This window comes from Vespa crabro, chromosome 5 (genome assembly GCF_910589235.1).
Source record: "Vespa crabro chromosome 5, iyVesCrab1.2, whole genome shotgun sequence".
In the NCBI taxonomy this organism is placed as follows: Eukaryota; Metazoa; Arthropoda; class Insecta; order Hymenoptera; family Vespidae; genus Vespa; species Vespa crabro.
Genome location: NC_060959.1, coordinates 7,205,263 through 7,221,711, shown reverse-complemented (window position 1 = coordinate 7,221,711; position 16,449 = coordinate 7,205,263). Strand labels below are relative to the sequence as shown.

General features: G+C 33.2%; 1 protein-coding gene across 3 annotated transcripts in view; it reads right to left on the bottom strand.

Annotated features, from left to right (window-relative positions):
- Window positions 1–5,917: 5,917 nt before the first annotated feature.
- LOC124424232 (tyrosine-protein kinase Drl) overlaps window positions 5,918–16,449 on the bottom strand; it is an 80,092-nt gene continuing 69,560 nt past the window's right edge. For all 3 annotated transcript variants that reach the window (XM_046963007.1, XM_046963006.1, XM_046963008.1), the window contains 4 exons: window positions 11,225–11,381; window positions 10,434–10,701; window positions 10,168–10,354; window positions 5,918–9,849 (listed from right to left, as the gene is read on the bottom strand). In XM_046963007.1, coding sequence (XP_046818963.1) covers window positions 9,601–9,849; window positions 10,168–10,354; window positions 10,434–10,701; window positions 11,225–11,381 — 861 coding nt within the window. In that variant the 3' untranslated portion in view covers window positions 5,918–9,600. The remainder of the gene's footprint in view (window positions 9,850–10,167; window positions 10,355–10,433; window positions 10,702–11,224; window positions 11,382–16,449) is intronic.

Here is a 16,449-nt window from a genome sequence, read left to right as displayed (position 1 = left end):
TAAGCTTTGGTGTACGATTACTGATTCAAATAACATTGAATCAGTATATACATTGTATCAATAATAACATGAGAGAGAGAGAGAGAGAGAGAGAGAGAGAGAAAAGCAGTGGGAAAGAAAGTAAATCGTATATAGGATATAATAATTATTATTAAATATTTTTCTGAGAATATTAAATAAGATGAAGAAAAGGAAAAAAATCGCACATTAGATCGATGCTGCGCCTATTTATTTCAAATCAATTTAATTACTATGTAATATAGGAGATATCTTATACTAATCGAGAAGCAATTTTTGTATATGTATATATATATATATATTTTTTTTTTATTGTATATAGTTATCAATTTTATCTTGATAACGGACTTAAGAATTTTTATATATTAATCATTAATAACATTGAAACATTAAACAGCCTTAAAGAATCGGGTAATTTTGCATTCGATAAAATATACGAAATAATAATAATAATAATAATAATAATAATAATAATAATAATAAAATTTTTAATGTTTCGTTGAATTTATATACAAATTAGATCATGTATGTATCTCTAGAAATGTATTCTTTATTTTCTCCTTTGAATGAACTTGAAATATTTTTATTTTAATGAGGACTCTTTAAAGAAAGAAAAAAAAACAAAAAGAAAAAAAATAAAACAAAAAAAAAAGGAAAAAAGATTCTTCGAATGAATAAAAATAATCACAATTGTACCGGGTCCACCCGGTATAATCTATTTCGAATCGGCGCGTGCGCGTCCTTTGTTACGATCGATGCATTGGGTTCCGTCGATTTCTCTCTCCTTTATCTCTGCCGATATCGTCAGGACAAAACGAGCCAACGTACCTTTACCGTATCTACCCCTCCTTCTCTTTTTTCCTCCCCTCCCTATTTCTTCTTACTCGAGGAGCAAGTTTTTCCGAGGATCGATTTAAAGACCGGTCGCGCGTAAGGCGCTTTATACAGCCCGAAAGAAGGAGTCGATTGTTTTACAACTCTCGTAGAAGGTTAGAGGGGTTGAGTATCTCTAAAACTGGAAAGGACGATAATTGCTATTTAAGAGGGGAATTAAAAAAAAAAAAAAGAAAAAAAAGAAAGAAAAGGAAAACAGAAAGAAAGCTTAAGTACTGAAACGAGAGTCGAGCAGCGTTCTTACCTTTTCTAAACGCGTTCGTTCAAGGTTCTCTTTTTTGTTAAAGGAAAAACTAAGAACAGTGAGTAAAAAAAAAAAAAAAAGAAAAAGAAAAGAAAAGAAAAGAAAAAGAAATAAAATAAAAAATATTTTCTATTTTTTCTTCTCTCTTCTTCTTTTTTTTTCTTCTTTTTTTTTTTTCTTAATAAAACTTTATTTAACACAAATGTTATAATATATGGATTCAAAAATCACAAGAGAGATCTCTTAGGGTACGTATATCTGAAATAAAATATTTCGATAATAGTTATCTCTATTCATATACTATAAATATATCATGGAGGATATTTAAAAAAAATTTCCCTTTGATGTTACTCCATCATAAAGTGTAGAAAGGATTATACGATGCCATTGAAAAATTATTTCAATTTTTTTTTTTTATCAAACGAAAATAATATTCTTATAATTTTTGTATGGTTCACGATCGAGGATTATTTTTTATGAAAACATTCTTTTTTGTTCTATTATTGGAAGTTCATAAAAAACGCGTGACGATTGTTAAGCGTAACACCCATGTATATCTATACGTATATCCTTTTCATTATGAAAATTAATGAATGAACGATGACTTTTCAGAAGAAATTTCTCTTAGATGTGATTAATTAAGCCCTAAAAGAACTTTGAATTATTATTTGAAAAGCAATTTTATCTACGACGTATAAATTATTATTACACGTTAGTAGGAAAAAAAAAAGGAAAAAAAAAAAAGAAAAATCGATAGATAGTCTCGGGTATTTTAATGGAACATTCGTTTTCGTTTATCCAATACGAGGGATTATCTGTCAAAGCTTATTTCATTCTATACGCCACTTCCTCCTCTTTCCTTACTTTCTTTACTTTTTTTTTTTTTTTTGTCAGAAATGCAATGAATACACGGATAGAAGAGAGAGAGAGAGAGAGAGAGAGAGAGAGAGAGAGAGAGAGAGAGAGAGGTCCTATGAACTATGTGAATGGAGAGGCGGTCGCGATTACGCGAGACACGCGCGTTTACGCGATGTTTATCGTGAAAACTGGTATCTCAAGCTATATACCTTTGATTTACCGCGTTATCGCGTGGGTATCTGTATTGAAGTAGGTATTACCATGAACATTTATGACGAGTAACTCTTTTGATTGAACATTGCAAAAAAAAAGACAAAAAAGAATATAGATAGAAAGGGAGATAGGAAGAAAGAAAGAGAGAGAGAGAGAGAGAGAGAAAGAGAGAGAAAGAGAGAGGGAGAGAGGGAGATGCAAAAAGAAACTAAAGAAAGTAAAACCGATTACTATTATAAATATATTCAAAGTTACAGACGTTTATGATCGGTTAGTCTTCTACCTTACTCTACGCTTGTACCAGTATGGAAATGAGAAGTTGGTACGATTCTCTTAGATCAGTTAGTAAGATCGATGTTATCTCATTGATCGATGAATTAAACCACCCGTCTAAATAGGTATCGTTAAACTAACACCTATATTTCAATATCTTTCGCGACAGGTTCTTTGCAATCCTCTTCCTCGTTCTTTCTTCTTTTTTTCTTCTACATCTTTGTCTTCTTCTTCTTCTTCTTCTTCTTTTTCTATGAATACTTTACCATAGATATTTTATGATAAGCGTTTTATTATTTGTATAGAACAGAGAGACAGAGAAAGAAAGAGAGGGTAAAATTTCGACAACAACTGCGATAAATAAAAAAAGAAAATTAATAATGAATATAAAAGCATTATACGTATTTATAGAGATGATAATGTCTATCAATATGATCTTTTAAATGTTTATTATAATTCTGAACACTGTATCCTTAAATTGTATTATATATATATATATATTGCATGTTTTTTTTCCTTTAGAATTTTTTTGTTTTTTTTTTTTTTTCTTTGAAATGTTCAAAACATTAAAATTTTATTTTCTAGACGAGATTGTAGACAGCCACTTTTAAATATCTCGTCATATTTTGTCTTTCGACAGATATTCGATTCCATCGTTTGCCGACTATAAATTATAGTTTATACGAAATATACGATCATTTGTACAGTTTTGCAGAACGAGATATATACGTACATGGTGTCCTCTGAAATACGTATATCAATATATTTTCTGTCTCACGAGGGGGTCGCACTCAGGTCTTTATGGAAAATCAATGGTGATATTTTACGGATAAGAGCATCGTTGTCAGATATGTAGGAAGCTATCATATACGATTGAACATTTCTTCATGGTGTGAATTTTTTTAAGCGGCAGCAAAAAAAAACAATAAAAAAAAAAGGAAGTACGACAATCGTTCCTTTTCATAATTTTCTTTTTAGTTTCTTCTAAATCGTTTCTTTCTTATTTTTTGATTTTTTTCTACATTCATGATCACTTACATCATTTCGTTTTACTAAGATTCTATGATCGTCATTTAAAAAAAAAGAAAAAATGTAAAAAAATGTAAAATAAATTTTCTCGTGAATTTCTTTAAAAATCTATAAGAAAATATTGGTTCAATGACAGACACTATGTGACTCTTTTGATTACAAAAATTTGACCAATTAAAGTCAGTTAACGTTAACACGAGATACTATCTTCTTTTTTACTCTTTTGTTTTTCTCTTCAATGTTGCTAATGCAACGATAATATGTTTTAAACCATTCGAATACGAGGACGAACGTTTCTCGAGTTGAAATTACGTAAGATCGCTTTCGTCAACGTCTCTCTTTAGTTTCATTTACACAAACATACTGTCTCTTCATGGATATATAAATATACACACACACCCACATACATACATATAATAAACTTTTTTATACGTTTAATACATTATGCAATTCCTAGAATTTGGTAAAGTATATTTGTATATCGAAAAGATAAAATTTTTATCGTCTTGTTAACAATAATTTTGTGAAAGAAAAAGAAAAAAAAAAAAAAGAAAAAAGGAAAAGAAAGAAAAAAATAGAAATATAGTCCAGATTTGAAAATATTTTCACTTAATCGCAAAATAAAATTGATACATTAGATGACATTATATTTAATTGGAGAATTAAGTGTGTTCGAATAAAGATAAATATAAAAAAAAAAAAAAAAAAAAAGAAAAAAAAAGAAAAAGAAAGAAAAAATAAATAAATAAATAAAAAGCAAATCTTACCTGATAAGTCAACGTCGTTTTGTGAATCGCGTAAAAGTCGACGCACACACGTCGGCCTGGCCGGATGTCTCGCTCGTAATTTCCGTCTGGGGCTTTTAAAAGAATAAGTGAAAGCGTGAAGGAGAGACGAAGAGTGCCAAAACATCGAGTGTTTTTGCTTTTATTTTCTCTTTCTTTCTTTCTTTCTCTATCTCTTTCTCTCTTTATCTTTTTCTTCTTTTTTTTTTTTTTTTATCGAAAGCATATAGTCACCATCGTTAACGATATATTAAAATATATATCACACACATATACGTACATAAATATATATATATATATATATATATATATATATATATATATATATGAACGTATACACTAGTATGTGTGTATAGAACATATTAAATATGAAGGAGTTACGGACAATACACGTATAACAAATTATTATCAACTGCAAGAGAAAGTTTCGAGATAACGTAAGACCGAACATCGTCTATGGCTACTGACTACGTGATTGGAACAAAGCATAAAAGAGTATAGAAAATAAACTTGAGCTTTTATCTCTTTCAATTTATTATATTTCATTTTTTCTTCATTTATTTATCGTTCAATCGTTAATAGCCATAAAAATTGAAATTAGCCAAGACAATGGATATTCTTTTTCTTTTTTTTTCTCTCTTCGTTACTCATCGTAATCATTTCTTTCTCATCCTTCTGACTCGTTTTAGATTTATTAGTCGTATTGTTAAAAAAAAAAAAAAAAGAATAATAACCAACATATGATTGCAAAACGGTCGAATGATTTTTTTATTTATTTATTTTTTCGTTCGTTCGTAAAAAATATAAAAAAAAAAAAAAATGAAAAGGGAAAAAGTGTAGCACCGAGATTCGATTCGATTCGATTCGATTCGATTTTTGCCTTCAAAAAGGAATTCGTTTTACGTTCGAGATCTCGAAGTAGAGGTGGAGTAGCTCGTCGCATGGCGTACACGCAGTGCCGAGCTTCACGCTTCGTAACAATGCTCCGACTTTCTCCATCACTTTCATTTTCGTTGCCCGATTGCTCGAGCTCTTTCGTTCTTTCTCCCTCTCTCTCTCTCTATCTCTATCTCTTTGTCAAATTGAGAAATAGTTGGAGAATATAAACACGCATTCAGCCTTTTTTTCAGATATTGCATTGACAAAATTTTCTTTTTCATTATTCTTATAAATAACTGTAACGTGTTTTAAAATATAAATATGTTAAATGTTTTAAAAATTAGAAATTAAAAGTGGTATTTAAATGTACTCGTAAAAATTTCTTAGAATTTCTTTTTTACTATGTCAATACAAAATTTCATTCGATCTTAAAGTATCACATTTACCTTTTATAATACATAAATTTTTTATAATTAAAATTTGTCAAGCTTTTCACCATAGAATTGTCTCGAAAAATTTCTTCATACGTATATTGATATATAATGATTCTTCGATATATTTGAACGAATGAAAAGATATAAAAGAGATTTTTTTTTGTTTTGTTTTATCAGCTAACAAATCGGACTAACACAAGCGATATTCTGAAATTAATATTCGATAAAATTTGAAAATAAAGTTTGGAGTGTGATTAGAAAGGAAAAGTAGATTCAAGACATTGTATTGCTTTCTTTTCAACACGTATATTTTTTCGCTTTTTATTTTTTTTTTTTTTTATTTTTCCGTTGAAAAATAATGCCGTAAATCGTCGTAGGAAATAATAGAATCTGCACAAATCAACTCACTCGGCGCACCACTATCCTTTATTCGCTAGAGGTATTTACAGTGAACTCGAAACTGTGTTCGGAATCCTTCGGAATCCATTTAAGAGGTCCGTGGGTATTATCGGGATCGTGGGTTGGTGGGTGGACTGACGACGAGATAAGAGAAATAAGGAGGTGGGGAAGGGGAGGAAGTGGGGAAAGGGAAAGAGGAAAAGGGGAAAATGGATTTGGGGAAATTCGAATCGAAAGAGAAATCAAAAGATTCGCGGGAAAATCAGTCCACCCTTAGATTTTCTCTCATTGCCATTCGAACGTTCGTTCATTCGTTATTCGTACGAATTATAGAGAATTTCCCGCGCAAAATGGAAAAAGAGATAGGTATGTATGTATATCGTTATCGTTATCGTTATCGTTATTAATTGGATCTTAAATGCAGCATGGAAATTAAACTATTCCCAGTGTGCATACATCGATAGCGAAAAAAGTATGTATGTGTGCGTGCATACGTGTCCGCGGTATATTCGGGTTGTCTGTTTACTACCCAATGCATTCTTTTCACTGTTCATACGTATTTTCCGCGTATATGTATGCAACCCTAGCCAACCCTGTTCCTCCATTGAAACAACATTCACGAAATACGATTATCGGATTACATGACTATTTAGCCGTAGTAGGTACCGACGATTTTTCATTAAATTAATTAATTCGCTTTACAATTTCGTAAGATTTAAAGATTAGCGAGCGATAAATTCGTTATAAATAGTTTAGTTCGAGTAGTAAATTTCTTACTTGCTTTCCTTTCTTTCTCTTTTCTTTTCTTTTTTTCTTTTTCTTTTTTTCGTTTTTTTTTCTCCCCCTCATTTCTCTATCACCCAAAAAAAAAAAAGAAGAGAGCTTATACTCGCTGTCATTTCGTTAAATAGTTTTAATAATATTTCTGAGAAAGTAGAGAGGCAAATTCGTTTCTTCGACGAGTGCCCTGCTCTATTTCGTCTCTCTTTCTTCTCTTCTTTCTCTTGTTCCTTTTTTTTTCTTTGTTTTGTTCTTTTTCTTTTTTTTTTCTTTTTTTTTCTTTTTTTTTTTCTTTACAGAGAGCACATCAGGAAATATCGAGGAAAAACGATGGGAAAGAGTGCGGGAGTGTGGGTTAGGAAAAAGGAATAAGGATTATAATGATTTTTTTTTTTTTTAATCGGGAAACATGCGAGACATTTAATAAACATCGAGTAGTTAGTAGAATTATACGAGCCGGCATTAATACGAGTTCCTCGAAATACTCGACTTAAAATTATTCGAGAGTCGATTTTTTTCTTTCTTCCTTTTTTTTTTGTTTCGAAAATTCGATAATCTCTTTTTCTTTTTCTTTTTTTTTTCTTTTCTTTTTATCTTATCAGCGCTAAATCTATTTGAAGATTATTTAAAGAATGAAAATCTACGGCGATGATTTGACAAGAATATTAAGAAAAATAAAGTAAGTCAAAAGACATTCTGTCCTTTCTTTGTTCTTCTTTCTTTCTTTCTTTCTTTCTTTCTTTCTTTTGTAGTTTTGTTTACGCGCTCTTTAATAAAATTTCACGAAAACAATTTTGTACGATTCCTTATCGATTCGACGAATCGTACGAGAGTATCGATTTTCGATCGTTCGAAAAAATCGACCAATATTGCCAGGCCCATAATTAGAATACATTTAGAAATATTTTAGCGGCGATTAAAAATCTGAGTCGTCGAATTTTCGCTGAGTCGGGGCGCATTTTCAGCGTTATGATCGAGGGACGACGTAGGATCGAAATTTAGCGACGAGAGACGGCGGCAGTGGCGGCAAATTCGAGCTTCCTCGCGCGTGACGTGCGTACCTACGTTCGACATGACTTTCGCGGTGTAGCTAATAGGTACATAACTACGAGTAAGAGACGTATAGTCAAACCGCCCATTTACGCAACCATCCAGTATACGTGCGCGTGCGCACAAACTCATACATGACTCTGTCTCTTTCTCTCTCTCTCTCTCTCTCTCTCTTTCTCTCTCTCTTTCTCTCGTACACATATGTACGCAATATCTTTCTCTCTTTTTCTTCGTGCGATTGTATTTGTATGTGTGCCTTTCGAAGGTCAAATACACGACAATAGGATTCCTAAGTGTGTCTCCGAGCCTTGCTTCTGTACATGTGTGTTTTTCTCCTTTTTTTTTTTTTCGTATATATGTGTGTATGTCAGTGCTCACGCGCACGCAATCTCTCCCCTTCTCTTTTCCTTTCCTTCCTTCTTTCTCTCTCTCTTTCTCACTCTCTCTCTCTCCCTCCCTCTCTTTCTCTTTTTATCTCAATTTTTTTCATTCTGTCTTTCTCTCTCTCTCCTCTCTCTTTCTCTCTCTCTCTCTCTCTCTCTCTCTCTCTCTCTCTCTCTCTCTCTCTCTCTCTGTCTGTCCTCGGAGCTGACGATAATTCGAGACTTCGCAATCGTAATCGTTAATGAATAATAATCGAACGACTACACGTGCATACGCGCATTTACCGATTCGATCTTCCGCAAAGAATCTTTATAATTACGGAATGAGAGAAAGAAAGAAATAGATGTTTTCTAAGCCTACCATTTGCCAAGATCAACGAGAAAAGGTTTCATCTCTCTCCCCCCCCACTCTCTTTCTCTCTCTCTTTTTCACTCTCACTCTCTCTCCCTCTCTCTCTCTACATATATCTATCTATGTCGTCGTCTTAATTAGCAAAGGCCATAATTTCATAATTGCCGTTTTTGTCCATTGACTCGCTTAAGTCTTTTCTCTCTCTCTCTCTCTCTCTCTCTCTCTCTCTCTCTTCTTCCTATCCTCCTTTCTTATCTTACGTGATTACAAATTCCGTAATACTATTTTCCTATTTTTCATCCGTCTTATCCCGTGATAATCGTCATTTTAATTCTTATTCGTCGATTATAATTCATCTTTCTTTCTCATTTGAGAACTCATTTTATTTTCATTCCTTTTTACTTCGACTGTTATATTTCGAAAAACGTAATTCATTCCGATGAATCATCATCATCGATCGTCCGATTTTGATCGTTCGTTTCGTCGTTTGACTCGTCTTACTTCGGAAGACGACGTATTGCCTAGCGACAGGCGCAATTCTCCTTTCTCTTTTTACCTTTCTTCCTCTCACAAGACCTTTGAAAACCATGGACGGACGTACACACATGTATGTACTTCGATCGCGAGATCGGATTCGCGAGGATTCGTCGTGCGGTTACCTAGACTAGATATAAATCGTGAAAGAAAGAGAAAACGAGAGAGAGAGAGAGAGAGAGAGAGAGAGAGAGAGAGAGAGATAGAGAGAGAAGAGAAAGAAAGAGAGAAAGAGAGAGAGAGAGAGAGAGAAAAGAAATTCTTATGGTGTGTTATAAGCGAAATATCACGAATATCAAAAGGGTATTACCATTGTTTCGCAAACTTGGCAGTGCAAATTCAATTCCATGTGATTTGATTTCGGAATGTTTCATTTGATTATCGAAATTAGTCTTTGATTCGTATTAGAACGCTTCATATTTGAACATCGTTTGTTTCCTTTCAATGAACACTCTTCTAATCCGTGATTGTAGATTTATATGAAACCACCGAGAGCGTCGTGAAAGTCCTGCAAGTAGGCGAGAAGTTGTGGCATCGTTGGTCGATCCCTCGAAAGGCCAAGCCAACAGACGGCCATAACGGCGAAGAGCTCATCGGGACAAGGTCTTGGTTGTGCCAATCGATATCCATCTCGAAGACAGACCATCATTTCGAATGGATCAACTTCAACGTATGGTTGTTGACCCAATGTTGCTAATTCCCAGAGGAATACGCCGAAGGACCACTTAATGAAGATAGAACAATTTTAGTGAGCTCGTTATATGAAATAGTTATTGCTCATTCATTTTCATTTGTATTCTATAGTATTGCGGCATTTAAGAGACTCGTCCTCTTAAAAATTAATATAATTAATATAATAAATATTAAGCAAAGATATATAAATGTTATATCTAATAATATATATAATAAGGTAAAATATATCTTAAAATTGATTTAAACACGATATTGATATTAAGACATGGACGTAGCTCGTACTAATGATCGTATCGAGTAAACATTCGCAAATACTATAACAGATTATTATCAATGAAAAAAATCGTACCACGTCCGTCGCAGTGCTATATTGATTGTGTTGAAGACTTTCCAAAGCCATCCAACGTATCGGTCTATTTTCATTGTCCCCAAGACAATGATAATCCTGAGGAAAGAGATCTCGAGCCAAGGCAGCATCGGCTAATCTAACACGAAGGCTGTTAGGTTCTATCAGACAATTTCTGGCAGCAATATCCCTAAAATTATGAAAATATAATATCGTTAGATCGTAATAGAATGATTGTCTCGAACAATTGTAAGGGGAACGTTTCTCACCTATGTAAGAGTCCGCGACCATGCAGAAAAGCTCCGGCTCTGGCAACCTGAGCACCAACGTTCACCAGATCCCTGGTCACGGGATGGTGACTCCCATCGGTAAGGTAGAGTTTCAGATTTAATTCTCCCTGCGTACTTGTGTACGCTAACAATGGGCAAGAACTGTCAAGGCAAGCTGCTGCCAAGGAGGCTATATTTGCATGTACCAAACCGGCTAATTGCGAACCCTCCACAACGAGCAACGATGCCTGATAAGCAGATGCTACCTCTGAAAGTAACGATACTTTATTTCTAATCGACCATTTTTATTTTTTATTTTTTTTTTTTTTTTTATTATTATTATCATTAAAATGATACTTTTCTAACAGGGGAGTAGGTTCTCTTGATGTTTCTTTTTCTTTTTTTTTATTTTTTTTTCTTATTTTTTTTTTTTTTTTTTTTTAATTTAATCATTGATCACATGATTCGAACTGACATGAAAACTTTTATTTATTTTATTAAACTTGAATTCAACGTTCGTGAATATGTCCAAGCCGATTCGTAAGGATTTTTAATCCTCCATTAAAGATATTAAAGATTTGTTTGTTTCGACGAAGAAATTGAAATTTAAATGAAACTCGATCGATAATAAGTATATGAGATTTCCTACATTATCCAAAGTAGGTACTCATTGATCGATCGTAGGCAAGAAGAATAATGGGAATTCGAAACTTTCTTGATATTTCTATGACATATAATATGTTTTATTTTATTTGAAATAATTACAATCAATTATTTCAAAATGACTTTACCTGTCACCGTTTTGATGATAACTTCTTGCTCTCGACCACCCATATCCAAAGTTCCTCTGTATACACGTCCGAAGGTTCCCTCCTGTACGAGATTACGACAGTAAAGTGCCGATCTAGGTACTGAAAGCGCTCTTGCCTTTTCACAGGGGTCAGTTGACTGAAAAGTTTATCAAGCAATACTATTATATTTCTAATTGAAAATAAATGTTTTTTTTTTTTTTTTCTTTATTTGTATTATAATATATCACACAATAGAAAAACTCTAGGTGAAAACATTTTTGTACGTATTATTAGAGAATTATTTCAAATGGCTTTTGTTTATAAATATGACATATATAAAAGTTTTGTTATAATGCCTTTTAAATATAACATAACGCATGTATGTGACAGATAGATAAGCAAATAAAAAAACAATATATATATATATATATATATAGAAATAGAGAAAGAGAGAGAAAATACAATGTTTAAATTAAAACATGTATCACGTTATTTCAAGGATAAAGAAATGAAGAAAAAGTAGTATAAGAAGATGAAGAAGAAATCTTCCGACATTTCGTCACTGTACGTAGTCGACGTGTGTCCCCTTTGTTCTCAAACGAATTTCCATCGGTCCCTGTCGCGAAATGTAACGATGAAAGCCGACGTAGCACGGTATGAGGGCGGACTATTCATTAATTTCAATTTTACGGAGTTTTGCCTCCGGTTCATGCTGCATGCACGCTTATACGCCAACTCGTTGTATGTATATATGTATATATGTATATATATATATATATATATATATATATATATATATATATATAATATATATACATATTGTACACTCGTACATAGAACGTAGAGAATGAGAAGGGTAGCGGCGAAATAAAAGGAAGAAAAGCGGCGGAAAAGCGATTCCAAACGTGTTATCTCGTCCGGGTACAGTGAAGTTACTGGATAGGATGTATTCAATTCGAAAAAGGTGAGAAAGAGGGACTGAGGGAAAGAGAGATATACAAATAAATTTATTTTAATGTTCGTAAAGCGAAATTAGACAGCTTAAATGGAGAAGAATGAAACGTACAAGTTATTTTAAGTACAAATTTAAATGTAAAAACTTTCGTAAATTTAAATAACATCTATGGGATTATTAATATATTATAAATAAATTAAATTATATTTATATAATAAAGTATAAACAATATGAATTACATAGAAGTTAATATATCTATAAATTTTCATTTATCATTTCATTTATTATTTATGGAAATTTAAAGAAAATGAGAATTGAAATGCACAAAATCAGATAAAGAAAACATTCGTAGTATTTTTTTATTAAGTATAATTACATGATACAATTCGTTCTCTGTATAAATTAATATAAATTAGATATATATATATATAAAGTAAAAGAAATAGAGTTGATGAATGTATAGATTACAAAAAAAAGCAAAAAAAAGGAAGACGAGAGAAAGAAAGAGAGAGAGAGAGAGAGAGAGAGAGAGAGATAGAGGGATGTTGTTCGGAGGTGTCGAGAGGGTCGTCTCGTTCAACGACGAGAGCGATTTTATGAAAATGCAAATACGTTTGATTTCACGGCTTATCGGGGTGCTGGTGGTAGTGCCTGTAATTATAGTGAGGGTGAACTCCGAGCACAGTATCCGCGAACAAGCGAGCATTGTTTCCGGAACGAAAAAGTGCGACGCGACGTGTTTTACGCTAGGCCGATTTTGCTTCTTCCCTCGAACTCGAATTTCCGCTTTTCTATTTATCTCTTCCTCGTTCTCCTTTCGTTCCCTTTCTATTTCTATCTTTGTTATTTCCGCATTCAGTTCATAACACACAACAGTCGTCGTCAATCCTTTTATTTTCTCGCTTTTATTTCATACCACGTTATTCTTCACGTTTTTACAATCATCACACTTCGTGAAAACGTCGATTAATAACTTGACAAAAATTTTGTCAACTAGCAAAATTTTGCATATAAAGTTTTTCTTCTTTTTCATAATACCACTTACGTCGTCTAGGAATAAAAAGGAAAAAGAAATAGTTAAAAGAAAAGAAATAAAGACATTTTTATTTTCCGTTTAATACATTGCAAATATAGATATAGTAATATTGTACGAGTACCTTGACGTTTTCACTCACCGCTCATAATACTGTCGTAATTATGTATATTATTGATATTCGTTATCTCGTAGATATAAAAAAAAAAAAATTGAAACAATAGGATATATACGAATTTGATGGATTTCCGATAAAGACCGAAGAAAACACTTAAAATTTCCAATGCTAATTATTCGACAATTATAAATACCGATTCTTTAATAATACCAATTAACTACTATCTCTGTAATGATTAACGATAACGGTATAGAAACAAATAAACATTTTCGAGTGACGTATAAGTCGTATTGGTAGCAAATGTAATATCAGAAATATTGTGGAAAATCCTATCAACGAGCTTGGAGTGTGCTTGTAATGGAGAATGTCGAGTGAAGTAGAAAGGGAGAGAGAGAGAGAGAGAGAGAGAGAGAGAGAGAGAGAGAGAGAGAAAATATTTTAATACGACGACATGAGTAGAGTACGAAACCCAAATAAATGAAAAAAAAAAAAATCAACAAAAAAGAGAAAGAGAAGAGAAAAAGAAAAGAGAAAACTGAGAGAAAAGAGAAAACTGAGAGAAAAGAGAAAAAAAGAGGAGTGGGGGGGGAAGGAAAGGAAATAAAAAGAGTGAGTAGCGTCGGACGAGAGAAAGTGAAATAGAGATACAAAATGGATTTTAGTCAGACCGAAACGGAAGTAGATACATCGTAGGGACTAGAGAGGATAGAGGTGGGAGTGAAACTTTTATCCTTTTGTTCTATCACGATATCACGCTATCGATTCCGCGACGTGGCCGCAGGCAACCTTTTTTTCATTGGTCCGTGTGTGCACGAGGCAAGAGTTTGATTTATTTATCGAGTAGCTTTCGTCAAATATCGTGCCGGTCATGCAGGCCGTAGGCGCTTTAAAAGCTTCATTTTCAGGATACATTTGTGCATTTTTTCTCTATCTCTTTCTATTTCCCCCACTCTCTTCTCTCCCTTTTCATCTCTCTTTCTATCTCTCTTTCTATCACAGACACACACACACACACACACACACACATATTATTGTTCTTTTAGTCGAACTTCGAAGGGAGAAATAAGTCGACGATGAGGATTCGATTTAACTCGATGAAAGTTGTGTCCTAACTGGGACTGGAAACGACGAGAGAAAACGTTGGAAAGAAGCTGCGAGACCGAGGTGAAAATTAATTAAATCCGAGAATCGGCTTAAGCGAATGCTCTCCGTTGTCACTCGTACTGCTCTTTTTTTTCTCTTCCGTTTTTTCTTTCTTTCTTTCTTTCTTTCTTTCTTTCTTTCTTTTCTTTTTTTTTTAAGGAAAAGCGTGATGTATTATATGTGATTACTTAGCCGCTATATGAATATGAATTATAAATTCGTTTACGTGATCGATTAAATCTATTGTTTTCATATATTTTAATAAGTAATATAGCTATAATTTATAATATTACTTTAATTATATATATATATATATATATATATATATATATATATATATATATATATATATATATATATATATATATATAAATTTATCGATCGTACGATATACTTATGTTTAATTTCGTCACGAAGAATCACGTTACACGTTACACGTGGTATGTGTGTGTGTGTGCGTGTGTGAAAGAGAGAGAGAGAGAGAGAGAGAGAGAGAATTTTCCAGGAGATATATTTCAGATCTCGTGGTCCCTGAAACTGTCGTCCTTTAGACTCAGGTCAGGGAATATACCGTCTCAAGCGTATCGTTTTACCGGTACTAGAAGGATATATAGACTGAGTGAGAGAAAGAGAGAGAGAGAGAGAGAGAGAGACGGGGGAGGGAGAGTAAAGAGAAAGAGCTAAGACGCGCGTTGAAGACAAGAAGAGAGAAGAGTTTCTTCTCTGACGACCGCACAAGCAAGCGAGTATGTAACTTGTTCGTACTCTTGCATGCAAATTGTAATGTGTGCGTAGATAGAGGAGGTTGCTTTTCTGTTAGGGCCAAGACACATACACACTTACGTACGTCTCTGCTACGCCGGTAAATTGATCCAAGATCAAAGCCGAAACAATCACAGGACCCACTTTCAGCCACCCTTTGCCTTCCTATCCCTTCTCTCATCCACTCCTTCAACCAACCCACTACCACTTCCTTCTCCTCTTCTTCGAAAGCAGTTTAGAGCTTTGACGAAGAGAGAGAGAGAGAGAGAGAGAGAGAGAGAGAGAGAGAGAGCGAGAGAGAGAAAGGAAGAGGGGAGAGAGAAAGTGGGAAAAGGGAAGTAACCGTGTGTGTAATCTTCCTGCTTTCTCCGGCAGCCCCTCCCTCCCTCCCCGTCGTTACCATCCCGACCTTCATCACCCTCTTCTTTTCGAGAAAATTAACGTAAAACGTTGCTCGTTTCCATCATACTTCTCCCTTTCTAAAATATAAACCACCTCCTTATTATATATACCGGTTTGGTCTCTTTGATAAATTCGATTAAATTTTCTTTTGTTTTCTTTGATCATTTTTTATTCTCTTTTTTTTTATTCTTTGATTTCCTTTTCCTTTTTCTTTTTTATTTAAAAAGTTCTAAAGTGATATTATATAAAGAGAAATGTTAAATGCGATGGTTCTATGCAATCGTTTAGTTTAGATCGACTTAATATTATGATTGCATTATTATTGTTATTATTATTATTATTATTATTATGCAATGCATTTAGTAATATGTTTTCTTAATAAACGTCATATTATTATACAAATACGAATGGAATAACCCAAGGAAAAGGACAACGATGATATGATAACTTTAACATCTTGCATGAGTTTCTCTCATTCTTCTTGTTTTCCAACTGCTTACCTCCTTTAATATTAATTTTGAAAAGTTGTCTTATCTCGTCCTGTTGTCTCGTATCAACTAAAACGAATCCGAGAAATGGCGCGAGACGGGAGAGTCAAGGAGAATTGGAATTTTCGATGGGACAAAATGGTATAGAGTATGTATGAGAGAAAGAGGGAAAAAAAAGAGACGGAGAAAAAGTGACCGAGAATGAAAAAGAAAGAGAGAAAGAGACAGAGAGAGAGAGAGAGAGAGAGAGAGAGAGAAAGAAAGTGAGGAAGAGAGAAAAATAAAAGATAAATAAGAAAAAATAGAAAAGAAAAAAGAAGGGCA